Here is a 26,873-nt window from a genome sequence, read left to right as displayed (position 1 = left end):
TGCAGAGCAGGGCCGGATCTCCGCTGGCACAACAGTGCTGCGACCCGAGGTGCTGGGTGCTGCTGTGCTGGGGCGGCTCTGGAAGGGGTGGGGAAGGCTGAGCCCTGTGCCTGAGATTCTCTGGAAAGTATGTTCTAAGAATAGGCGGTGCGGGGCGTTACAAACCCACGTGCGACGGGGAGCAGGGCTGGGCTATGGGTGATGTGAGGTCAGAGCCCACGGGGCCGGCCGGCCCCTGCCTTGCCTCTGCCCTCGTGGAGGGACGGCTGTTTTGGACGGATGTGCTATGAGTGCAGCGCTGCTATTCTTGCTCTAGCGGTGTTAATTTTAGCTTTCAGATGAGTGTCTGGGACTGTCAGAAGGCTGTTCTGCCCTGTGGGATCTGGGTGGTGCTCCTGGGAACCAGCCCTCAGGCCACAGTGTGCTGCCTGAACAGGGGGCAGAGGGTCAGCAGGCGTGCGTGTTTGTAAGGCAGACAGTTGGTGAGATAGCAGCGCTCATGTGGGTTCTCTTCCTAAAAGGATACTTTCCAAGGAATGTATGTATGGAAAGCCTGACTGTGCTGGGAGCATCTCTTGTGCTGGTGGTAACACCAGAGCTGTAGCAGCGACCTGTTTGGGTGAGGATCAGAACTCATGCCCCTGAAGAGCTGACACACTAATCATGCACATGGGAGGACTCAGCTTGTAATAGCATTTTAATAGAGCTGAATGCTTTAGCCAGAAAATTGGACCAGGTCATCAGTGTTGGTTTTTTTTTTTTGTCCCCAAAATAACTCATTTCTCTCATCCTCCCCATCCCACATCCTTTTCTGGCTCATTGGTTTGCTTTTTGATGCGTGCCTCAGTAAAGCTGAGAAGTTGCTGTATTTATTAAAAACACGTACTGATAGGTAACTTTGAGAGAAGTTCATCATGCAAGAGGTCCCTCAGTACTCTTGGGAAACTGTTCCCATATCTTTGCTTTGTGGGCCGAGTGTTGGGTGCTGGTTTCCCATCACGTGTGGCTCACTGTTCAGAGGGATTCCCCTGGCTCTTGCAGCTGTGGCATCCCTGTTGATTCCACCCAAAGTGAGTCAGCGTTGGGTGTTTGGATTTCACGTTGCATTTTCCAAATTTGCTCTGGTTTATTTTCGAGAGTCCTGGCTATGATCTGAAGCACATGTCACGTGTTGTAACGGTTCTTTTCCTTGCAGTAACCTTAGGGAACAAAAACACCAGCTTGTGTCTGTGGTGCTTTTGTCTGTGGTGCAACACCAGGTGTTTATGAAACAAAGTGGGACCTGTGCTCGCACACTGTGCAGCTGGCATTCACTGAGGACTTCTGCGTGCTCCCACTCCAGGTCTGTTCAGTTCCTTAATGACTCTTCAGAATCACTTGCTCGGTCTTTGAGAACTGAAGGCTCTTTACATTCCTCCTCAAAAAAGAAATGCTATTTTTCCGTGTTAGCAGTGAAACAAGCACAAGAACACTTGAAATTACGTTGTCAAAGTTTCTAAGTACTGTAATTATCTAAGGTGATGAGATAAAGTCTGAAATACCTCAAAGACACTAACATTTAGTGTTTGTGGGAAACCTTGACTTAAAACAAAAGAGGCTTTTTTTGGCACGTCTGTATTGCTGTGCATGCTGTTCCCAACTACACTGGCATATATTGTAAAGATGTAAAGGGACAGAACAATGAACTGCAGAGGAACTCAGGCAGCATGGGATACAAATGCGTGGTTTAAGTAGAGGGCTGCTCTGGCAGCTCTTATAAGCCCTAAAATACCTACTGTAGGGTTTTAAGCAACACTCCACAGTTGTTTTTTTTTTTAAGGCACATCTGAGACTGATTTATTATCACAAATTGTTGCTTTACATCTTCAGACCAATTCTGTATAAAATATTGCAGAAGTCTGCAAATAGTTGAATCATTGTCAAGCTCGATTGTTAAACAAATTAAAGAGGAAACTTATGTCTGCGGTGCTGAACTGTGTTGTGTTTAAGGTCTCACATAAAATTTCTGGCATCCATTTTTATTTATATATTATAAAAATTCAGTCACAGCCAGAACTTAATGCAGAGCGGCTGCCGACCTGTGTAATGGAGGGATGCGGTGGCGTCCAACTGGAGTCAGACCTCCCAGTACTGAACTGCTGCAACTGCTATATGGTGTTACGCCTGCACGAAGAGGTGAGTGCAGCCAAACACGTGTAATTTTTCATTGTGAATTGTTAGGCTTCCATTGAAAAGAAAGCAGCAGTTGTGGGGCTGCAGCAGTGTGGTATTCACAGCTAGCTGCAGGTCAAGCAAGTTGATGGAAGCCTTCAGTCTGTACGTGTGGCTGCAGCCAAGTCGGTTCTCAAATTAGCAAGTTAGAGCAGTGAAGCTCCTCTCTGCCTTCCTCATCTCTGCACAGCCCCTGCTGGGGGATGAGACTTTGTCCTTCTAAGAGGGCTCCTTCAGAATCAGTTATTGAAGGAGGCCTGAAAAGATGGTTGAATGGAGATTTAGAAGTCTCATACAGGAAAATCTGTACTCGAATATAAGGATGCTCGCTTGTTTCCTGGAATAAACCTAAAGAATAAGGAATAAGCTTTTGCATCTTCCATAAGCTTAAGGAGGCTCTGTTTTCTGTCCTGGGGTGATGTGCTGCCTCATTCCCAGCTTTGCTGGTTCCCAGCCCACCTGGGGGCTGCAGGTGCACGCTGCTGGTGGAGCTGGATGCTCACCTGGGGCTCGGCTGTGCACCCTGCTCCTGTGAACCAGCTAGGTTCACAGAACAATTTTAGCGACTTATTTTCACTATAATCAAGCAAAATTTGTTCATTCTGATACAACAATGTAGACTGGTGTGCATATTTGTTTCATTATGTTGTAAGGTTTTGTGCAGATTTTTTCGTGCGTATCACATTTAACCAAGTGGCAATCTAGGAAATCCTAATGTAAAGGAAAACACAAATTGATGTGTTTTTAATTAAGTGCATTACTCAGGCAAAAGTCCTTTTTGCTTTCAGTGCCTGCCTGGTTGTAGCGTGTTAGTACAAGCAGCATCTTTTGTAACTCCTTCTGTCGAGTGCTAGCTGTGGGATCAGCAAAAAGTGTGTGTTGCTCCAACCTGCTTACACGTGAAATGCTAAACATCTTTTCAAATGTCAGCATTGAGGCTCTTACAGCTTCACAGTAACATTCCAGCACTTGTTTACCTGGGTTAGGATACAGTGCAGCAGCTGTATTGGGAATAGACAGCTTTTCTTGCAGCTCAGTGAATGGAGGGTTGGAACTGAGTTTGAAACTCGCTGCCTGTTTTCAGGTATAGTCTTCCATTACATAAATACAGACCATGAAATCATAACGACTGCTCTGCTTCTCCATTTGTCATTTCCTTGTGGAGTGAGAAACAATTTGGCTCACATCGTTTGTTCTTAAGTGTTCCCCTTCTTTTCCCAGTTTAGTGAAAATAAAATCAGTTTCCCTGACCAAAATACTGACGTTGGATCTGGAGTTTGGTTTGGTGGAATGCCAACAAGTCAAAAGTAGCAGGCTAACCTGATGTTGCTAGGTAAAAATAGAAGGCTACAGTTGGGAAGAGCAGTGACTCAGTGAGCAGTGTGGTGATGGCAGAGTAGGATGTCAGCCAAGGCACAGGAAGCGGGATGGGAACACCCAGAGCAGTTCACAGTCTGTGTTTTGCACTCAAAGGGAGTGGTTTCTGAGACTGCTGCCGAGCGTTTCAGCTTGAAATGAATTAAACTGCTTTTGTTCTGTACTCACTGAACGGTTTGACCCTGAACAGATTTTAGCAAAAACAGTTCATGTGAACTGGACTTTTTTTGTCCAGCCTGATTCTAAGCCTGGTGTCTTTTCAGCGACTTCACGTGCTGCACAGCTGGCTCTGGGTGAGTTCCAAGGCAGAGGTGTGCCCAGCAGAGCTGCAGCAGGTGGGCAGTGCAATGATGGGGTCTGGTGGTGCTCATCCATTTGTATGGCTTTATAGTAGCTTCATTGGCTGCCATGGAGTCATGTCTCATTTTTTAAAATTACCTGTTAGAAGGTGATGTTTTGTTGTTTCTTTTTTTTTTTTTTTTTTTCTTGAGTGCAAACGGTTGTAAGATCACCAAGGCATTTGTTTTCTGTTCTTCTATACAGAGCTAAGTAGATCCAGCACTTGCATAGCTTCTAGTCTACTTCATTGAGCATCAGTCCCAATTTAGTGTTCTGTGCTGCCATTTCTTGCCTGCATCTGAGGTGTTGCAGTGAGCAGGTCATGGTTCAGCTCGATGCTCTGGGAAATGTAAAGAGGCAGTAGAAATGCCATGAGGTACTGCACTTCTATTCCAGGAGTCAGCCTACCGCAGGAGTCTGGGCTGGGGGGGAGTCTATAGAGCATTCCTCAGATAAGGTGAGTCACCAGTTCATTGCATTTTCTAGAATTTAAGTAAACTTAGCTAATGGCTTGTTTCATGAAAGGCATAGGCTGGCTTATGGTTTTGACTCTTGATAGCTTAAATTATACTTAAACCCTTAATATTGCAAGGCCTGTGAGCTCTGTGACTTCAGACGTAATTACGGGCTTGAAGCGTGTAGACACAACATCCAGAAAATGATGGATTTTGGAGGTTCAAGTGCAGCTTTCTTTGAAGTAGAGCACAACATGGGATTAGTTAACTGAAGCATCCATAGGTCTAATTCCAGAAGAGAAGCTATTAGTCAAATGTTTACATTGTGTTTCATTTCCTTTACAGTAGTCTTTTGAATCCCTGCCTTACTCTTAAAACGCAGAGCTACCTTTAACCCAATTCTTGGAGGGATGAGATATAAAACCCATTCGTTGGCTGTTAGCAGGGAGGGCCATAGAGCCCATGCTGAAATTTGAATGTGCCTTGCAGAGCCTCTGCTAGGAGGAGATGGGAACTCCTTGTTCCTACCCTTGCAGAGTGGCCACTGCTTCCTTAGTGTACCTGACATCTGTGGCCTGGAGCCTCAGACTGAGAAGTCTCCTTGCAGGCTGCCTGTAATAATAATTACAAAATAAGAAATCCACACGCTGGAGCAATATTTTTAATCTTTCCAAAAATTGACACTGGAGTGGTACCAAATGCACTGGAAAATAAATGTAATGTGGAGTGATGTCAGTGGGGGGTTGGAGAGGTGCGGGGGAAGACGTGGGGCTGAGCAAGCAGCGCGGCCAGCATCCAGCTGTGCACCTGAACTGCACCAGTGGGGCAATTCCTGCTTGGGTCTGCAGTTTCCTTGCTTCCCAGTAAGTGAACTATGAGTCTGATTATACAGGTGGCCTTCAGAATCTGTTCTGGATGCCTACAGATTTTTCAGGGATGCTCTGGGCCATCTTAGAGCATATTTAAAGCTCTTACTAGCTGTGCTTCATGGACTTCTAAGAGTAGCCTAGATGACAGTGTGGGGAGGTCCCTGCGGCTGTAGAAGGGCAGGGTTGGCAGCAGGCATGGTGGAGCGCCTGGGTGCACGATACCAGTGTCTGCTTTATGTCTCAGCTAGGAGAGAGATTAACTGCTCTTCTAATGCACATTTCACAAAAGCATTTTCTGTAATTACTGCAGAAAATACAGCAATAGGAAAGGGAAGGGAGTTGGTCTGCGTGGCTGTGACCTGACTGGGGAAGGAGTCGCTGGGCAGAGCTGGCTCAGCTGTGTTGGGAGAGTCTGTCCCAGCTCGGTGAGATTAGTGCTCGCTTGTACCGCAGGCATGAGTTCAAGAGATTGCAGTATGTGTGCCTGTCCTGGCTTTTCCTTTGTTTTTGAGTTCTTGTCCTTTGCTACAGTGCCCCTGTGACTTGTGCATGCGTGCAAAGACAGGGGAGGGCAAGGATCTGAAGACTCTTCCTGATATTTCTTGTTAAATGTGCTTTCCTGTTTGTCTGAAAGATGTATGAAAGTAGTTCTTGTTTGGTGTATGGAAGAGACAAAGGAAGACAAAACACTGCCTCCAGGTCTAAGTTCTCCAGCACTGTGTGCCTGGTTCTATGTATAGCATAATAGCTTCATTCAAAATTTATATATATGTATTTTCCCTCCTACAGCAGTCTGTTGCTGTCTCCTGTGACTAGCTGGTCAGTACGCTTCAGTTTCAATTAGCAGTGAAGGGCAGTCGTGCCTTATTACTTTAATTCCCATGTACTTGTGTCAACCAATTGAAGTTTTATCCACTTTAAGGGCAAGAAAATACATGCACTGCTGGATCACTTATATTATGCATTTGCGTGTTCTGTTGCTAGAAATGAAGCAGAATAAAATATACTATATTCATAGTGAAGTTATAGGCTGGAGGTGATTCTGTGCACAGTGTGTCGTGTCTTAAACAGGGCTGAATTATAGACAAAAGCAAACTGCTGCAGCACACATAACCAGGAATTCTTTTTCGCTAAACACTGAGTTTGCTGTTTCTATAAATGCCTTTCCACCCTTGTCCTCAATTACATCAACTTGCATCATCTGTGTCTGTTGTGTAGGAACAATTACCATGCTTCTCAGCATTCACAGGGCTTTTTTCCTCTACTGAAACTATTACAAGTTGCCAAATAATACAGAAATCACGTGGAGCTAAAAAAGTCAATATGCCACATGGCATTTGTAGGAAAGCACATTTCTCAATAACCATTGCTATTTGTGCTTCAAAAAATTAAAATTCAGGATCGGATGTCTTGTTTGTTACATTGCTGACGTTATTTTTAACTGTTGGCCCTGTCTTTATAAGCTGTTAAGAGAGCAGTAGCTTCTCCTAGCTCAGTGCTTGGTGTTGGCCATCCTTTAAGGACTGCCATTTGCAGTTTCCGAGTGTAAATTTTCAGGTATTGCATCCCACTCTGCTCATTTCTGTTCCATAAGCAGCTGGGATCTGTCTGTGTAAGCGCATCCGGATCTTGATGGAGTGCTTTCATTTCTTTTCATTAAAACCTCAGTGCTTTTACATGCTTAACTACACGGATTTCTCTGATGTTCTCTCAGGAAGCAGTGTTTCTTCCCCCCTTTTTTTACCTGCTAGGCACAAGGCCGTTCTGCTTTAGTTTGTGCTGGCTGCCACTGAGTGCTTCTGGGTGTTGGCAGTTCCTACAGCCAAGCAGGAGAGCTGCTCCCGTAGTGATCCAGCCTGCCGTGACCACTTTAACACCACTGTGACCTTTGGACATACGGAGTTGAGCACGATGCTTGTATTAGCACCAAGGCACCATTTCAGTGCTTTTCAGAGATTTTCCACGTCCCATTCCCTATTCTCTGTGACTTACCTGTTGTTTGGGCGTATGCCTGGAAAAAAAAAGTTGCGGGTGCCTCATTTTGTCAGTGAGTCACATCATTGTAAGTGACTTGTTCTCTCTGTTATTTACTGTTCCTTTAATCTTTTGTGCCCCCTTCTTTAGTAATTTTCTGCCTTCCATCAGAGGAATGGCCACTTTAACTCGTGCCAGGTGACTCGAGGCTTGGTGCACGTGGGGTCCTCTGGGAAACTCATCTCACCTCGGGCTTTTGGTGGAAGGCAGGTGGTGGCTGTGCCTGGTGCAGGCAACACCCAGCCCTGAGCTGCCACCGAGTGGGGGCTCCTGCTGCCTTCTCTCCTGTTTGCCCATAGAAGTATATCCCTTCAGAAAGAGGAAAGAAGTCTGTAAAGATGTGGACTCATAGAATCATAAAATGGCCTGGGTTGAAAAGGAGCATGATGATCATAGTTTCAATCCCCTGGCCATGGGCAGGGCTGCCAACCACCAGACCAGGCTGCCCAGAGCCACATCCAGCCTGGGACTCATCTGTACAGAGTATGGATCCCTGGCAATGGAGCCCGCTTCTCCCACATACCGCATGTAGATCCCTTCACACGGTCTGCAGGCCATGGAGCCATGGAGTACAGGCCTGGGCTCAGCAAATATATCCATGCAAAAGCTGGTGTTACACACTTTGTAGTTTCTATATGCAAGTAATCGGGCATTTCACTGGTGTTCTCACGTAATGTGTCCCTTCTGTAGATTGTTCAGGTCTGCCTTACCATGTTTGCTAAGTGCTCGGGTACTGGGGCATAAAGGCAAAAAAACAAAGCAGCAAAACCTCTTGAACAGTCTCTTTTCTACAGGAGGAAAGGCATTTGTGCATGGTGTTCAAAACCTGCGCTGAAGTTAACAGTCCCTCCTGGCAGCTCTGTTCTGGGGCACGACGCAGGATGCTCACAATAGAGCGGTGTAGCTGTCGCCTGCTTTTATCCCCCAGAAGCGTAAAACCAAGAACTGCTGCCGTGCTGCAGAACTGGGGCCTCTGCATTGCGCTCTGTGGGTGCTGCGTGTGCCAGCGTGGCTCGTGAGGAGCCGTGCAGCTGCTGCTTTGTTTAGGGAGACTTGTTGAGGTTTGGTTCTTTGCACAAGTTTGGACTGAGTGTGGTACGAAACAATGAATATTCTGTATGTTCTTCGTGAACCTTGTCTCTGTGTGAAAGCTGTTAATGGTAACTATAAATGGACCTCTCTTAAATAATCCCGGCTCTCAGCAGTAGGAACTTGCTATAAAAATCTTAAAGAACATTGTGTCCCACTTTCTCTAATATAATTAACTCTTACTATTTTTTCTCTATTAGATTTTTTAATGTATTATGTGATGCAGTGTGTCTTCTTTTTATCTGTTACGTGCTGTTAAGGATGTCAAGTCGTGCTGCCATCAGACTCCTTCCATTAGGACCCAGGAGAGAGTTTTCCTGTAGAAAGGTTGTGATTCAGCTGTGGGTCGCAACACAAACTGTTGTTCTTTGTGATGGTGCAGCCTTACACAGCCAGTTTACTCTGTGGAGCTTTCTTTAGAGTGTTTCTAATTTTGTATGCTTGCAGCGGCAAAGTTGTAGGTAGAAGAAAGATGAGTTTTGGTGTTGTGATGGCTCTCGGCACGGTGGGGAGGCAGGCAGTCTGGTACATCATTTCCCATAGCTCATGTTTAAAGCGTACCTTGGAACAGACCGCAGGACGGCTACAGTTAATGCTTGTTATGCAGCAGTTGACATTGATTTTTGTCTTTTTGAAATGGCAGATACTTTAGATGAATACTTCGAGTATGAAGCTGAGGAGTTCCTGGTCTCCTTGGCCTTGCTGATCACCGAGGGTCGGACGCCTGAACACTCGATAAAGGGCAGAACAGAGGGCTTCCATTGTCCTCCAGCACAGTCAAGTCAGCCACCAACAGCTAAGCATGAATGCAGCGACAAGCTGGCTCAGGTACGATGGTCCCATTTCATCTGAAGCGTTGCTACCATGTGAAAATCAGCTGAGAACCCCTGGTAGATCGGTAGCTAAGCACAGGTAACAATTGCTGTCTGTCAGCTCTGCATTTAAACAAGCGTGTAATTTGGTGTCATACTAATAATAGATCAGATCTGTCCTTAAAATGAGATCGTTAAGCCTTTTATCCTTGAACATGAAGTTCTGCACAGCTACCTGAATACAGTACCTATTTGAGTCTTTCTTATGCAGATTGGCAGTGCTATTCTTAGCATTCGTGGTTTTCTTTTTTTTGAGAGAGAGAAGATGTAGGCTGACTTGCAGAACTTTTTTGCTTTTTCAGGCGATATTAAAAAGTTAGTGGTTCAAAAAAAAAACAGGAGCACCATCAAATGCGCCTCATCTCTTTTGGATTGATGTTGGAGCATCTCTCAAATGAAAGATACAAAGTGCTGTGTGAGTTTGCAGTTTATTCATGCAAAAATTAGTCTGATCCAAGACACAGTATTTCCTAAGGTATTGCTGAGGATGGCCTGTGGAGAGAGTAGTAGAAGTTGCAAAGTATGCTAGTTAGGGAAATTTCTATGAGCTCTTTATTTTTGACTGAAGTTGCTGCAACTGCTGGCATCAATGATTTATTTGTCATTTGATAGCGCTGGGATCTTATCGCTGATCTGGTGCAGTGCAGTCTACAGAACTCGACCCTTACCCTTTTTGAGGTCTTTGGAATATGATTTTTAAAGCAGGTTTAAATGTGGCTGATGTTTTTATGGCTTACGTGTGTTGACATTTATTCTCTCTTAGTGTCGTCAAGCCAGGCGAACCAGATCTGAGGTTATGCTGCTGTGGAAAAACAATATTCCAATCATGGTTGAAGTGATGTTACTTCCAGACTGTTGCTATAGTGATGAAGGGCCTAACACAGAGGGGAATGATTTAAATGATCCTGCAATCAAACAAGATGCGTTGTTGTTAGAAAGGTGGATTTTGGAACCAGTTCCTCGACAGTAAGTTGGATATTGGGATCAGTTGATAGTTGCTTGACTTGTTAAATTCTGTATATGTTTACCATAGATGGGAGCCAGTCAGGCTCAGTAATCTTCAAAGTGTTGAGGAATTTTGTTGTTTTGCTTGAATCACCTGTTTTACTTTCAGAATGAAAATCTGTAAGTAGATTTCTCTTCCTGTATTTAATACAGAATATTCTAACAATGCACATGTAATATATTGTATTTATATATATACATATTATATTTTTATGGCTGTAATTTCCTACAGGACATTTGACCTTTTGCCTGAGAGATGATAACGTGTTATAGGAGAGAAGGCAAATGGGGAAAGGGAGCAACAGATCCTGTGAAACTTAGTTCTGTTAACAGCTTTCCGTGTCCTGATTCTCTTAGTTCTCCGTGTATATTCTGACCAATATCTGTGTGTTTCTTTTAATGCTTTCCAGAAGTGGAGATCGATTCATTGAAGAGAAGACACTTTTATTGGCTGTTCGCTCTTTTGTTTTCTTCTCCCAGCTGAGCGCATGGCTGAGTGTTTCACACGGTGCTGTTCCCCGTAACATTCTGTACAGGTATGTTAGAAGTGAAAAATGCTCTTGCTTTGCTGTTTGCAGGTTAAACTCATTCTTCCTACCTGTGGTCCACTTTGCTTTCAGAGGGTGCCGCATTGTTGGCCCAGTTCAGTAGTGTTTGTATCCGGTTCCTATACTTTACGAAGTGTGGCAGTTGCTGTGTGACAATGCTTCAGTGTTTTGTTTTTGAAATTTGCCTCACGAAATAGAGTATCAAAGGCTCCCTATTTAGGTATGTCTATAAATGCACTTCTGCACTGTTTCAGGGTGAGCGCTGCAGACGTGGACCTGCAGTGGACGTTCTCCCAGACACCGACAGAGCACGTCTTTCCTGTTCCTAACGTTTCTCACAATGTGGCCTTGAAAGTCAGCGTCCAGTCCCTACCCAGACAATCGAACTACCCAGTTTTGACCTGTAGTATTCACACCAACCTTAGCTATTATGAAAAGCAAATGAAAGAGCGTAAGTTACATCAGCACAGTGAATCCAGTACAGCAGAGCTGTGCAGTACCTCCAGTCCGCAGCGTGTCTGTGGGAAACAAGCATGGACAGTGATACCCGAAGGCCTGCTTAATGTAAGAAAGACACCTGAATTCACTTCATCTATCAGAAATTTAAAGCTTTATCCATCTACTGGTCTTGGATCTGATTTTGCAGCATCACAGTCTAAAGTTCAGTGCTACAATGCTGCAGCAGACAGTAAGACACAATCTCACGAAACAGCTGTTCGAACTTTTAAATCCCTTTCTTTGGTTGATTCCCGTGTTTCGAATGGTCATTGCTCTCATCAGTCCGCAGGAGAAACCAATCCTTTGATAGGTTCCTTACTTCAGGAGCGACAAGAAGTCATTGCAAGAATTGCTCAACACTTGATTCACTGTGATCCAGCTACTTCCCCAGTTGTTGCTGGACGTCCCTTCAACATACATGAAACCAGCACAGCTACACCAAAAGCTTATCGGAGTAATTACGAAGATGAGAACTTGCTGAGGAAAGGCAAGGAAACCTCATCTGTCCCTACTGTCAATTTAGATAATGCAAAACAAGATGATGGTGGCGAAGGCAAAACTAGAGCAATACCAGAAATCCCACGGCTCGATCCCCGTGCTCCAGCGAACCACTGTGGCCGTCCATCTGCAGGAGAAGGTAACCCTCTCATTGACTCTCTGCTCCAGGAGCGGCGGGAGGTTATAGCAAGGATTGCCCAGCACTTGATTCATTGTGATCCGGCTACTTCTCATGTCAATGGTCGTCCGTTCAAAGTACATGAGAATGGCCCGGTTTCGTCAAAAATTTTCCGAAGTACATACGAGGATGAAAATTTGCTGAAGAAAGTCAAGCAACCATCTTCTGTTTCTTTTGCTAAATCTAGTTTTTCTTTGCTAGAAGACAGTGGTAAATCAAAGTTGAAAACACCTGATACTCCTATCAGTCCTAGGTTTGATGGTGAGTCGAAGGCTTCTCTGAAACTTCAAGCAAGAAGAAAATTGGTGTTAGCAAAGCCTAGTGATGCTGTCCAACATGCATTTCATCAGACTTCAAATAAGACTTCTCACTCATTTACTAACATGCGCACGTCATCACTGTGTGTTAAAGAAAATAAATCCGAATTGCCGGATAAGTTGGAAATGATGCAGTCTGATTATGTGCAGAAAGACCAGATAACCAACAGAATTAAACAGTGTTCAAATTCTAGCAGCATCGATGAACAGATTTGCACAAATAAACTTAAAGAAAGAATGGTTGTTAGTGAGAGTAACAACACGGGCACTTTTAGCAGTTTGCAGATAGATAAATGCAGAATACTTGAAGGTACAAAAAAAGCAACTGTGATGCAGGCATCTGACTCTTTGCACAAGAATGAACTCAAATGTTCAGATAAAGACTCAAAAAAGCCAAGTATTTATGAGCAAAATACCCAGCTTATTAGTATTGAAAATTATTTAAATAAAGACCACGACAATTTCAAAAATAAAAACAGACAAGATAAAACGAAAGCTGCACATGATGAGAATGAAGACCCAGTAGGCCTTGATTTCCAAAGCACTTCTCAGAAGAAACCTACAGAAGATGGCTCCATTAGGTGTGAACGGCTGAAGAACCCAGAGGTGCAGGTAAGCAGAGATAAAAAGAGCGGTTTCTTCAGCTGCTGGCAGTCAGGTAACTTGTAACTGCAGCCTATATTTGCTAAGGGTGATAGGAGGAGGAATTTTGTCTGGCTATGTGAAGCAGTGTTGGACTGCTGTCTGCTTCCAGTGAAGTGCAGTTTGGTCTAGCAGTGCTTCCCTCCTCCCTTCTGAATTAAAAGTTTAACGTGAGGAAGAACACTGCCTCATCCTGCTCACTGTGACAGCATTAGAAATGACCTTTTCTGCAGTCAGGTGTCACATATACACATGCTGTTGTCCCACTGTCGTGTGTGGCCATTTACAATCAGTTGTTTGTAGTGCTTGTAGATTGAATCAAAGAGAACTTGAATCTATTTTGTAATACGTTAATATGATGCAGGTGCACCAGCTGCAGGAGTTCTTTACACTCAAGCAAACAAATGATAGCTCGATAGGCTGTTGAAATGGCCCAGTAATATCTTGAGTCAATCTGTTTTGCTGACAGAAAGCACCATCTCTAAAACACACAAATATATGGCGGAAACACAATTTTCGGTCCTTGGATGGAACTTCAACCAAGGCTTTTCATCCCCGAACTGGATTGCCTCTGCTTTCAAGTCCTGTAAGTTTATGGTGAAATTATGGCTTAATTGTGACTCAACTTTTATGTGAGAAAGGGAGTATTTTGAACATTTAGTTCCCGTGTAGTGTAGAAACTTTGACGAGATACCTAGAAGTTGTTTTTGTATTTGCTTTTGGTGTCAGAGTGAATGCCTTTACAGCAGGGATCTTCAGAGTTAACACTAAAATGAAGTTGAATAATTCTGAAAAAGAATACATTAGAGGTAGATTTTCAAGAGTAACAAAAGGTAAAATAAAAAATTTTACAGCAAGCAAAAGAAAGCATTTTGAAGTTGACATGTTTAGTCACCAAGGGGTTTTTGTGTGTTATTAATACCTGGTGGCCTATTATCCTAAAGTTTTTGTTTCTGTGAACAGTTTGTACAGCATATTCAATATGCAGAGATATAGCTGAGTAAATGATACAAGGTTGCTGTGAAAAGGCAGAAACACATATTTATATGAGGGCTGCTCTGAAAGTAATGCCTCGTGTTTTATTGTGTTGGCTAGTCTGACATGGAAATGTGTGTGAAGTGAAGGTGTGGAATTGAGTTCCTGCATGTGGAAAAAAATGGCACCCACTGACATCTATTGATGCTTGCTGAACGTTTCTGGAGACCAAACAGTGGGCATGAGAACAGGAAGGTGACTGGTTGTGCCTTTCAGTGGTGGCAACGGTAATGTGAAAGTTAAGTCACTGTCCAGGCCTGTACCAGTTTGAAGTCCATGGAGCACGTGGCTGATCTTGGCTGGACTGTTCTACCACACCCACCATATAGTCCTGATTTGGTGCCTTTTGATTTCCGTCTGTTTGGATGGTGGAAAGATGGACTGTGTGGGTGATGTTTTCCCAGCAGTGCCACTGTTATAGCAGCTGTGAGACAGTGGGTCATCTCTGCTGGTGCAGATTTTTCCAGTGTGACAGGCAGGCTCTTATTCATTGCTGGCAAAAACGCACAGCTAATGGTGGTGACTGTGCTAAAAAATAGCATTTTGCAGCTGAGAATTTCCTCTATCAAGTAGTGTTATTGTGCTCTTTGTATCTGTTGGACTTTCCATGGTCGTAAACAGGAGGCGTTACTTTAAGAGCAATCTACGTAGTTCCTGGTTGGTTGTTTGGGGCTTCTAGAGAGAAAGGCATTCCCAATTAGAACTACTGACATACCTTTATTACCTTTTATAGCATGTAGTGTGTGTTGTTCTTTGGTGCTTATGGACAATGTCATGTTTTCAGGGAGCTCAGATGGAAATCGGTACAACTTGTTTATTTCTAACACTGCGCTGTTCCAAAGCCTCCTGAGTGAGCTGCACAGTGATGCGGGGGCATATTTAGTTCCTGTTGCTTTGTTCATGTATTCTTCCGGAAGCTCCTATTTGTGTTCATCAGTTTTTCTTCAATCTTTTGAAGCAGTTCAGTCAATCAGAATCTTTAGTAATTTTAGAATAGCTTTAATAAGTTTAGAACAGCTTTCTTCTTTGTTTTCATGTTTTTGTAATGTTATGCAGATTCTTGGCAAACCTGTGCTTACTTGTCAAATTTGTGCTTACTGGAAGTACAGTTTTTAAATTAGCATTTTCTTCCCCTTTTGAGGTTCCTCAGAGGAAAACACAGTCTGGGTGCTTTGATCTGGATTCGTCACTACTGCAGCTGAAATGTTTGTCAGCAAGAAGGTACGTTTTATTTACCAGAAACTTTGAGATTTTTTCTTTAAACAGAACATATGTAACAACAAAGATCATTAACAAATGCAGATGTGTGGGTGCCTTTTCAAAGAATTCTTATTCTGAAATAATTTTTTTAAATTTCATTGCAATGGTGCAGGCAGTGGTTTGCAGCCCTTGCTGTGCTCATCAGTTGATGGCTTTTGTCTCAGGTCCCGAATCAGCCACTGCTGAGATGAGCTCTGTCCCATCGAAGACTGGGTTAGCTGTAAGATACACTTGAGTTCTCAAACAGAAAATTGATTAATCATTGATTCTTCTTTTTCCCTGAAGTTTTTTTCTCCATTATATGAAAAGCTTTTTTTTTTTTTCCTTCTTTTTTTTGAAATGTTTTGTTCTTAGAGTTGGATGGTTAAATAGTTTGCTTTTATATCTGCTCAGGGAGCTAACCTTTGAAAGGGACTAGTCATGACTTTTTACACATTAATGTGCATAACAGCATAACATGAACAGCTTTCAGTATGGTAGCGTGGTGGAAACTTCAGGATAAATGGCTACATACAGGAGAAAATTGTTACTTTATTCAGAGCCAATGAACAATGTAGATTTGTTTTGTCTCTATCTCTTGGTGGAGGCATTCTTTAGTAACCTAGAAAGTGTTCTGTAAGAGTATTAACAGGCAGTGTTCAACTGGTATTTCTTTAGCACAGTATTTTGCAATGCAGTAAGTAAATCATTCTTTTTAGACCAGGTTATACCCAGAAGAAATGTGTTCATCCTTTATATTTATTCTTTTTTATTTAATAGCCCACAACAATGTATAAACAGAGAGAGTGATCCAGAGAGCCATGGAAAACCATTTCTAAGTTCTAGTGCTCCACCAGTAACAAGTCTTAGCCTTCTGGGAAACTTTGAGGTATTGCATATTGTCTAGAAGTCTTGTGGTATTTTTATTATTCTTCTGTACTGCTTTTAGAGCACATTAGTGTGGATAATTCCAGCCTGATTACAGTGTAAAGATTCATAATTAAATTGAATGAAATTTGTTTTAATTTCCATCTAATAAAGCATGAATTTCATTCCAAAGAAGTCTTCTCTCTCAGATACAAAATCAGAAATTTGAACTTTTACTTTAAACTACGGTTAATTTAGGAGGTGTTCTGTTGGCTTAAATGAGGTTCAAACTGTTATTGTTTTTGTCATATATAAACCTAGGGAAAAAAAAATCTCATTTTTACTCTTGAAACTTACTCAATGTTTCACAAAAGCCACATGAAATCAGTGTAGTAAACAACATATTGGAAGTGTAGCCTCCAGCTCTTGGTTTCATGTAGCACATCAAATGCCAATGACTAATTGTAGCAGTTCTGGATTGCACTATAGCTTGTGAAACATGGAGTGAATATGTTGAGAAAAGCTGCAGGTTACAGTCTATTCTTTCAGACAAGTGTATACCAAGGGTAGTCGTGAATAGATCCCACTGCTCTCTGAGAGCTTTTGTGCAGGTCTGAGTCAGATTAAGACAGGGTTGCATGATGCTTTCTGTTAGACCACTACCATCTTGCTGAATGTTCCTCTGTTTGTTGTCATTTCTGCCTCGGTTGTGATTTCTGGTATGTCACCTCATGGCACACTTAGGACCCAGGTTCTTATAGAAACTTGTTTTCTTGTTTCCTCCTTTTTATTTTCTGCTGTATTTTGAGGCAGTCTCAATCTAAGCTGTATGTTTTGTTTTTCAGGAGTCCGTCTTGAACTTCCGCTTAGACCCGCTAGGCATCGTCGAGGGCTTCACAGCAGAAGTGGGAGCCAGTGGAGTCTTCTGTCCCACTCACATGACCCTGCCAGTTGAAGTGTCATTCTACAGCGTTTCAGATGATAACGCACCCTCTCCGTACATGGTGAGTGTGTGGTCCAAATTATCTCTCCTCTGTTAAAAACCAGGAAGGTGGAACGCGGTTCATAAGCTTGTAGGCAGGTGAACTTGCCTAACTCGTGCTCTAATACAGTAATCAGACATACAACCCTAATGCTTGCTGAGATGTTTTGTAATTAGCACAGAAACATATGTAAACTACCCAGAGCTATTCAGAGTTTCTCAGCTGATCAGGTACTTCTGTGGTAGTAGACACAGTATCCTCCGGGAGGATATTTTAGCCCTCATCCTTTGGCATTTCAAAGCCCTGCAGTTTCTACATAAGGACAGAGCTGGCTTCAGATGATTGGGGAATTAAATTCTCATGGGTGGAGATGGAACCCAAGAGCTAAGAGTAGAGTTCAGGCTCTGGGGCTTTGGAGGGGTCATTTCCAGCTGCTTGTGATCAAGGTCCTTTCCTCCCCTCCTTTCTCTTAACTAATGCGTTTTCTCCCATTGCTGTGTCCAACATCCAGCTGCTCTGGTCATGGAATATCACTGGAGTGGTTGATCTCCACCATCTCTTTTTATCCAACTTTCCTAAAATAGGCAGTGAGACAATAGGTGGACTAATAGGATACATTTTGTTTTCCAAAAAGCTGCTGTCCTGGGGAACTAAATGCTTTCCCAGTAAGTAGCTTGGGTGGTAGGCCAAGGTACAGTTGTGGGTGGAAAGGTTAGACTCGTTGGAGTTGCTTAGCCCTTCGTTTTTAGGCAATTGCTGTCTGAGCTAGTGTCAAGCACATCACTCTCATAAGCTGCTTAATCTGTTGGTGTTTACACCAGCACTGCAGTACTAATTCTGTTCTGCACTTCTGCAATGACAGAACAGGTTTGAATGCCTAAAAATTGCTACCTTGTAAAAAGCAAAAGTCTGATTCGACAGTTCAAAGCATCCAGCTGACAGCTGGATTCATTTTGAATGCCTGTTAAGTAACCTGGGTGTTACCTGGGAGACAGATCTCATTTTGAGAGGTTTTACTGTGTATATGTGCATTTAAAATACAGTAAATAGTTTATTTAAACATGTAAGCAGGGCTTAATATCTGATTATCTCAATGTGTAGACTTTGAATTTGTACCATATTTTGGTATTCTGCTTCTGAACTGATTCAGAAAATGAAGTTAAATGGCTTTGCAAGTTAAGTTTGCATAATACAGTTTAAGCTTGTATGTATCTTTCTTAACTACAGAAAAGTAGTATCAATTTTCTTGCTTTCATCTTTTTAGATTATTTCACCTAATTTTCCAGAAGATTAAAGGATTCTGATGTTCTTCAAATGGTTAAAGTAGCATTGCTTATTTCACTAGCAGAGTTTCATTGTTTAAGGCTTTCCCACATGTTGTAAATACGCAGTTATGGCTGGGTCTCACAGGATTAAGACAGCATTTGTATCATGCCTCCATCATCAGAAACATTGTTTCTGTTTGTTTAGCTAGTTTCTTTGCTCTGCTTTTCCTGTTGGTTTTTTTTGTTGGATGTTTTGTTTTCGATGTGTCTGTATCAGTGCAGTACACCAGTTGTGCACAGAAGCATGATGGAGTTCGTGCTGAAATGCAGAGCCTCAAGGGTGAGCTCAGTAGTGCTGGAGCAGAGTGCTTTTCCTTCATGGGTGCTGCTGGGATGCTCACGCTCTGTAGATCCCTGTTGGTACTGAAGCAGATGATATTGTTCTAGAGTTTTGCATTAGAATGGGAGATTAAGTGCATCTGCTGTCTTTGAAAAGCAAGAATTAATTCTTTGGGATGGAAGTATTATTGGTGCGATTGCAGGCCATACAGAAATGGACAGGCAGTTCTTTCATTTTTAACTGAAGGCTTTCTTTCTAGAATGTCTTTTTATTTTTCTGTAGCTCCCTGACTGCTAGTCTGAACAGGTGGAACCTTGAAAGCTGTTTCGAGAGCAGAATGTACTCCTTATTGCACAGCTTTTAATGGTCTGCCAAAGCTGTTGATTTTTAACTTCATCTTAAATATTGTGTTATATTCTTTAATTTTTTTTCTAAAAATCATCAGCAACAAAATGAGTAGAGCACTATGATTTGTATTGTAGCCTGCTAACTGTTTCTTTATTTTTTCCCCAGGGTGTAATTACTTTAGAGTCCCTTGGTAAAAGGGGTTATCGGGTACCGCCTTCAGGAACGATACAAGTGGTACGTATGCAGCATAGAATAGAATCATAGAATCATTTGAGTTGGAAGGAATCCTTAAAGGTCATCTAGTCCAACTCCCCTCCACTGAACAAAAGCACCTACAGAACCTGATGAGATGCTCAGAGCCTGGTCAGCCTGACCTTGAGTGTATCCAGGGACGAGGTACCCACCACCTCTCTGGTCAACCTGTGCCAGTGCTTCATCGCCCTTACTGTAAAAACAAAAACCAAAACCAAACCTCTTCCTTATATCCTGTATAAATCTCCCCTTCTTTAGTTTGAAACCATTTCCCCTTGTCCTATAACAGCAGACCCTGCTAAAGAGTCTATCCCCTTCTTTCTTATAGCCCCCCTTTAGATATTGAAAGGCCGCTATCAGGTCACCTCGGAGCCTACTCTTCTCCAGGCTGAACAGCCCCAGCTCCCTGAGCTTGTCCTCACAGGGGAGGTGTTCCTTCCCTTGGATCATTTTTGTGGCCCTCCTTTGGATGCGCTCTAACAGGTCCACATCTCTCCTGTACTGAGGACTCCACATCTGGACGCAGTTCTCCAGGTGAGGTCTCACCAGCGCAGAGCAGAGGGGCAGGATCACCTCCCTTGACCTGCTGGACACAATTCTTTTGACGCAGCCCAGGTTACAGTTGGATTTCTGGGCTGCGAGAGTACATTGCTGGCTCATGTCCAGCTTGCCATCTGCCACTAGCCCGAGGTCCTTTTTGACAGGGCTCCATCCTGGCAGTCCCCCAGCTTGTGTTGATAGCGGGGGTTGCCAAGACCCACATGCAAGACCTTATGCTTGGATTTTTTGATCTTTCTGAGGTTCTCCTGGGCCCTCTGCTCAAGCCTATCTAAGCCTTTTTGAATGGCATCCCATCCCTTGGGTGCACTGACTGCACCTCGCAGATTGGTGTCATCCATAAACTGGCTGAGGGCACGCTCAATGCTGGTGTCAGTGTCACTGATGAAGTTGTTAAAGAGCACTGACCCCTGAGGGACACGACTCGTCACTGATCTCCGTCTGGACATCCAGCCATTGACCACCACTCTCTGGGTACCACCTTGTAACTGGTTCCTCATCAGTCAAACAGTTGACTCATGAAATTCCTATCTTTCCAATTTGGAGAGAACGTTGTTATGGAGGAGCGTGTCAAAGGCCTTACTGAAGTCCAGATAGATGATATCAGTGGCTCTTCCCTTGTCCACTGACACTGTTACACCATGTAAAAAGCAACAAGGTTGGTCAGGCAGGACCTGCCTTCGGTGAAACAATGTGGTTGTGCCATATCACTTCCTTCTCTTCCATGCCTTAGCATAGCTTCCAGGAGGATCTGCTCCATGATCCTACCTGGTACAGAGGAGAGGCTGACAAGTTGGTAGTTCCCTGGGTCCGTCATCTTTTCTACCCTTCTTAAAAGTGGATGCAACATTGCAGATGCGAGTGTATTAAAAGCACTATATCAAGAAATTAATGCAGAGGGAATTAGGTAATTTACTGGAGAGGAGTATAAAGCTAGCAGTGGAAACGTGATTTTTCTCTAGAAACTTGTAGAATTGTCATTATTTAAAGTATAAATCTGTCTGGGACGAAGGAGACTCTGAACATTTGATCCCATCCAATGCTGTGAAAAGGCTTCAGATCAGTTACTGAAGATTCAGGATAGTTGGTAACAATTATTTCTTCAGTGAGGTAATTGACAAATGCAAATTCTGAAATCCTTTGAAAAGAGACGCCCAGTTTAAATATTCAGTCTTACCTACATTTTGCAACACTTTTAAAGTACCTACTTTCCATAGTAAAATCAGAAAGTAAATCACAGCCATTGCTTAGAGCCAACATCTGCCTCTTTCTTTTAAGAGCTCAAGCTGGGGTGACACGTTGCTAATTCTAGGTGTCAAAGTGGAGCCCGCTTCACCTGCTGGATGCACAGTCTCAAAAATAGTGGAGACAAAAATCTGCCTAGAAAAATAAAAACAGAGGAGCAGATTAGAAGAGGAATAGTAGTCTTGTGCTACAGTTTCAGATCAGAAAAATAATTATTATATTTAAAAAACGAGAATTTCTGGAAGCTAAAGTGTTGAAGTATACAGAAAAACCACACATTTTGGCATAAATATTTCTGTCTTATACGGAACAAAGTGCACAGAGGATGGTGACTATTTTCACAAGTGATTTTTTTTTTCCCCTAGTTTTTCATCTCTAAAGAGTATTGCACTGAACCATCTGTCTTTTCAGACCTTATTTAACCCTAACAAAACTGTGGTGAAGATGTTTGTGGTGATCTACGACTTAAGAGAGATGCCAGCTAATCATCAGACATTCCTACGGCAAAGAACTTTCTCTGTTCCTGTGAGACGAGAAATCAAGCGGACTGTCAGTAAGGAAAACAGCCAACAGACTGAAGAAAGGCTGCTACGCTACCTCATCCATCTGAGGTGAGCTGCTGGGAGCTCGCAAGAAAAGGTTGAAAGGAGAAATCCAAGTACCTGCCAAAGCACCTCTCACTGCCTTTGCCGGCAGCCTGTCTGCCTGCAGGCTTATTTAAAAAAAAAAGAACGCTGTTGATTTGGTATTTCAAACAGACAGTAGAGGGTGAAAAGCTAATAAACAGTTTGGCTTCTGCTTGGGAGGAACAGAGATAAAATATAAAGTTCTTTCCTGACATTTTTATAGTCTTGTCAAGCTGAGTTGTTTTCTCCCCAGAAGAGACTGAGTTCTGGCTGGATCACAGACCTGCTCTGAGGTTACAAGGAGTAGCGCACGTGCCGTAACACGGCAGGAGCCAGAGCAAGGGTCAGCGTGGAGAGCGTTGTGTGCACACAGGCCTGACAGGAACAGGTTCTGACATGAAAAGCATTTGGAATCACTACTAAATGTGTAGTGTTTAGTGGCAGAAATCTAACAACTTCGTTTATGACTGCGTGCCACTGAGACACCTTTCACTTTATGAAATATTCACCACATCTTCCTTACAGGACGTACAAAGCACTGCCTGAAACCAGGTGTGGTGTGACTGCTCTTGGGGTGTTCTGAAGGCTGCAATTGGAAACAAAGAAGTGATGGCTGTGCTTTGTCCTTCATCAGTTTGCAGACTTGTGCCTGTGTTACTGCGTTGAATGCACGTACACAAACCCAGTGCTTACATTGCAGCTCTTTAAAACCCAGTGGCTGCTGATGTTTTAAAGCTAGCAGGCTGAACAGTCAGATCTCTCAGTTTAACTTGTAGAATTACTTGGGAAATTGTCACTACTTAGTGGCATTAGCAGGCTTGAAAGCACAGTTGTATCTAACAGTGATCCCAGACCAACGTTTCCTGTTAAATGAAAGTCAACAGGCAGAAAAGATGTGTGTTGGTGTTGAACTGTGCTTTCATTCTGAATTTTAGTCTGGAGTGAAATTTGTCCTGTCAGGCCACACTAACTTACTGTACCTAACTTTTAGTTTCTGCTTTCATGTAGGTGGTAGGTTTGTTTTAGACAGACCCAAAGCAAGCCTGCTTTCTTCTTTGTAGTCTCTTACAGCCCGTACGTCTGCAGTCTTCTGCTGAGACAGACATGTAGCAATTCTGCTGCTGTTAGTTCTGAAATACCTGTATGATTTAGTCCAGCTTTCTGCATTCTGATGGAGGTTTTTAATGTATAATGTAAAACACATAATTGCAAATGTAACCATTTCTGGCTGGAAAAACAAAAGGTGTGAGTATCTTATCGTTCATATATGTTACTTTTAAATCTGTAATAGGATCAGAAAATGATTAAAAGTAGACAAGTTTCCTCAAACCCATCCTGCTGAAAACTTGTGTATAAAACTAAAAAAAGCTAAATTACAAAGATTTTCTTAATACTCCTTAGAGCAGTCTTTCAGGTTCAGTTGCAGTACTTTCTGAAAACATGCTGCTGAAGTTCATGTTGAAGTTTTGTTCAGAGAAAACCAACCCACCTAGTGAAGTCCCAAATGTTAATCTGTGCTGTGGTAGGATCTGCTTGTGAGGCCTCAATTACAGCTGTCAGCACTCACATTATGAACACCTTCTTTGCAAGTGGTAATTTTACAGATCTGGAACTTTAAATGGGCGGCCAGAATCTCTGCAGCGCTCTTTAGAGCGTCAGGTACAGTGCTTATGCAACTTCTGCTCACATACAGTGCTTATGCAACTTCTACGTACACCGTTTTGTACATTTGAGATTGTTCAGCATGCCGTTAGACTGCATTGTGCAGCTGCAGTCCTGACATAATAGGCAATATGTTCAGAGAGCAAAAGATTCTTATACAGCCGTCAGGGGTTGATGCAATTTTAGAAGTCTCTTGAAGATGCTTTGGAGCATCTTAAAAACAACAGAAAAGTTGTGTTGCATGCCAAACGAAGACTTCTGTGTTGTAATCAAGTCTGTGTGAGCACAGAAGTGAGAGCCCAGCTGTGCCCTGTGCCATGATGGCGACAGTCAGCTGGTTTCTGGATCGTACTCTGACACCCCCTGGAAAAGGCAGTTGAACAGAGAACCTGCCCACAGCTCCATGCTTTTCAGGTTTCTAAGGCTTGGTCAGCTGTTGTAGCTACCGACATGCTATCTCTGAATTGGACAGAGCATAATGGCTGTTGCTCAGTGGCTGATGGGGCTCGTTTTTTTCATTGGCTGGGTGTTACTGAGTGACTGAGGTGGGGGTACTCTTCAAACCAGTGCTTCAACACAGCAGTTCCACAGGGTGCTGAGAAATTTCTTTTTTTAATGTTTTCCTGATGTGGCCAAAGATGTTGCTGATGGAAACTGAAGGTATCCGCTGCTCCTGACTTAATGGTTTCTTTTTGATCTTTCTGATCTCTGAGCATTTTTCCTGATCAGGAAGTGTGTTATTTTCCATTCTTTATTCACAGCTTTATTTAAAGATTTTATAGATTGTGCTGTATTGTCTTTTCCTCCTGCAAAAAGAAAAGATCTTCCAACGTCCATTTTTAGGGCTGTTCTGTTGCATCCTGTTCCTGTGGCTGACTCTGTTCTTTGTGAATTCTGATGGCCTGTTGATACCCTGAGGTTTTTGAGCTCATTTGTCATTTCTCCAGTCATGTTCATCACTTAGCTTCTTTTCCTCTGCCAGTCTTCCTAGCTCATCTGTTATTTGTGTTTTTAAGCCTTCCTATATTTGTACATTGGTGCTGTTCCTAGGACACCATCTGTCAGAAATGTCTGCTGTGTTTTTCTTGATTCCCTTACACGAAACCACTGGAACTGCCACAGCTCCAGGGCCAGTCCTGTGCTGGTCACTGCGCTGCCACCCGCAGGGGTGTGTGTGATTGTCTGCTGTGAATTCCCACGCACTTGCACATGTGAAAACCCGAGGCCACACATCCCAGAGACTGTGAAAGGTACTTCTCAAAAAATAGAGGCAATGGAAGCATAAATCAGAAGAATCTCCCAAACTTAATTACCATCTCCCACTCATCCTCCTCCGATCTTCGTGAAATGTCACGCTCAGAAAAGCCCAGTTGCAGGGGAGCCATATTTACTGAGCAAAGGGAATCTGACAGGATTCGTACTACTTGAAAATAACAAGCTTGAGATGATTAAAAAACAGACCTTGATAATCTCCTGATGGATCCATGTGTAAAATGAGAATAATTCAGGCATAGTTTACAATAATGCTCTGATAACTAGATCTATCTATTCCATATGAGCTAATGTAGTCCATTGTACTTGTGCTTCGGAAGATCTTTCAGTAATGTTTTTAATTTAAAAATGCATTATGTGCTACATGCTGACTTTTTGCAGTGTTCAGTTGGCTCCTCATCTCTTTTACTCTCTTCCTTTGTTTGCTGTCCTTCAGAATTTCCTCTTAGGATAGAAACTTCTCTTCTTTGCCTGCCAGGTGAAGGGCTTTCGTACTGACAACACGAAGCAACTAAATGATGGATGGGAGCACTTTGGGGCCAGTAGGAGCATTCTGCTAGACATCACTACTTTTAATGCCCTTGGCAGCGTATCTGGAAGAGCAGAAGTTTTTTCTGTCTGGCTGTATGGATGGTTATGGGCTGTTCTGCCTCTCTGCTGAGTGAAACTGTGGCAAAGAGTGCAGTGATTCTGCAGCTCCTCTGGGTCTGCTGTTGTCTTTCTCACTCCTCTCAGAATTTGAATCTGATTGTCTGCATCTATGATAGAGATGCTGCTCTTGCTTTAGTATGGTCTGTGAGTAAATGCTTATTAAAAATTGTGCAAATTCTATTCAAATTGATATGTGATAGTGCAGAGTGTTGTTTTATGTGAGCATTTCTCTGTGTTCTTTCTTTTCTCTTCCTAATTCCTACCACAATAGCTGTTCTCTGTGACTGTGGCATACTGATAGTGATGTTCAGCTGCCATAGGAAATATTCCTTGATCTTCTGTTCTTCTTGGGTGAGGAAAGGGAATTAAGGAGTTCTTAAGCCAGATGAAGACTATAGAATGCAGTTCTCTAAAATGCAAATTATGTCTTACCTATAGCTGTTAAATTTTAGGACAAATGATACTGGCACATTCCTGGCAGGTTTGGATAGAGAAAATAGATAGGAAACGTTATTCTTTCTTTCATTTTAACCTGCTGCTTACTTAAGAGCTCATTTGATGTTCACGTGGGTTTTTTGGCCTTAACTTCTTAAAGTTCCGCATATAATTCAACAGTATTTGAAGTTAATCTTTTTCAGATTGGTGTACATGCATGTTATACATAATATATCTGTCCATATCTTTCCAGGTTCCAGAGTTCTAAATCTGGAAAGATCTACCTCCACCGAGACGTTAGGCTCCTGTTCTCTCGGAAGTCCATGGAAGTTGATAGCGGCGCTGCATACGAACTCAAATCTTACACTGAATCTCCAACAAACCCTCAGTTTTCCCCACGATGTTAGCAGACAGTGGCAAACAGAAGTATTCGTTTTACTGTTGATTGCTCCGTGCAAGAGAAAATTGGTAAAGCTGTATAAAATTAAATCTGAAAAGGAATGAGGATAGCGCTGGAGAGAGAAGGTTCTTGTGTGATCCCGGACCAGCTTTGTAACAGGTTTCTGGAATGAGCTTTGTGTATTCCATGTAGACTGGAAGCGTACTTCTAATCTTTTTGTACTGTTTAAAACCACTTCATTGGATGTGTTGCAATAGCAATTTCCTAAGTTAGCTTAGTGTTTACACTTTTTATTTTATTTTTCAGTTATTTAATATTTAATGTTTCATTTAATACTCAAGTGATGTTTGTCTTTAGTGTTCTAATGTAGCATAAATCCTATGTAAAATCATACTATGTATTTTTGGCATTAATATTGAATCTGAAATATATACAGATGTCTTTAATCTGTGTGATGTTTTAAGTGATATTCATTTAAGTTATTGAAAATGGGGACAACAGCTGAATTTCCATAACATTTCATACTATGCAAGCATTCAGCTTTCTTTTTTCTCCTTAATGGTACCCTTCTTTCTTTTTCCTCTCATACAGATTTAATAACACTTGCAACCATGGTGTGGAATGTTTGTTTACTTACCCTTGCATTCACATCTTTGATTCAATTCATGTTTAGCTCCCTCCATTCCTTTCTTTCCAAAACAGCCACATTGACTTTGCTGTCTGTTGGTGTTTCATATAATTCCCACCTTCCACACTTGATTTC

General features: G+C 42.6%; 1 protein-coding gene across 2 annotated transcripts in view; it reads left to right on the top strand.

Annotated features, from left to right (window-relative positions):
- ATOSA (atos homolog A) overlaps positions 1-26,117 on the top strand; it is a gene marked incomplete at both ends in the record, with an annotated part of 30,958 nt that extends 4,841 nt beyond the window's left edge. For both annotated transcript variants that reach the window (XM_079540645.1, XM_079540644.1), the window contains 11 exons: positions 9,018-9,202; positions 10,010-10,212; positions 10,662-10,787; positions 11,054-12,902; positions 13,402-13,518; positions 15,109-15,188; positions 15,987-16,095; positions 16,919-17,077; positions 19,175-19,243; positions 21,476-21,675; positions 25,964-26,117. In XM_079540645.1, coding sequence (XP_079396771.1) covers positions 9,018-9,202; positions 10,010-10,212; positions 10,662-10,787; positions 11,054-12,902; positions 13,402-13,518; positions 15,109-15,188; positions 15,987-16,095; positions 16,919-17,077; positions 19,175-19,243; positions 21,476-21,675; positions 25,964-26,117 — 3,251 coding nt within the window. The remainder of the gene's footprint in view (positions 1-9,017; positions 9,203-10,009; positions 10,213-10,661; positions 10,788-11,053; positions 12,903-13,401; positions 13,519-15,108; positions 15,189-15,986; positions 16,096-16,918; positions 17,078-19,174; positions 19,244-21,475; positions 21,676-25,963) is intronic.
- Positions 26,118-26,873: the final 756 nt, after the last annotated feature.

The sequence above is a fragment of the Tetrao urogallus genome, assembly GCF_951394365.1.
Source record: "Tetrao urogallus genome assembly, chromosome: 11".
Taxonomy (NCBI): domain Eukaryota; kingdom Metazoa; phylum Chordata; class Aves; order Galliformes; family Phasianidae; genus Tetrao; species Tetrao urogallus.
The sequence above is the reverse complement of the archived record's forward strand: the minus strand, read 5'-3'. Positions and strand labels throughout refer to the sequence as shown.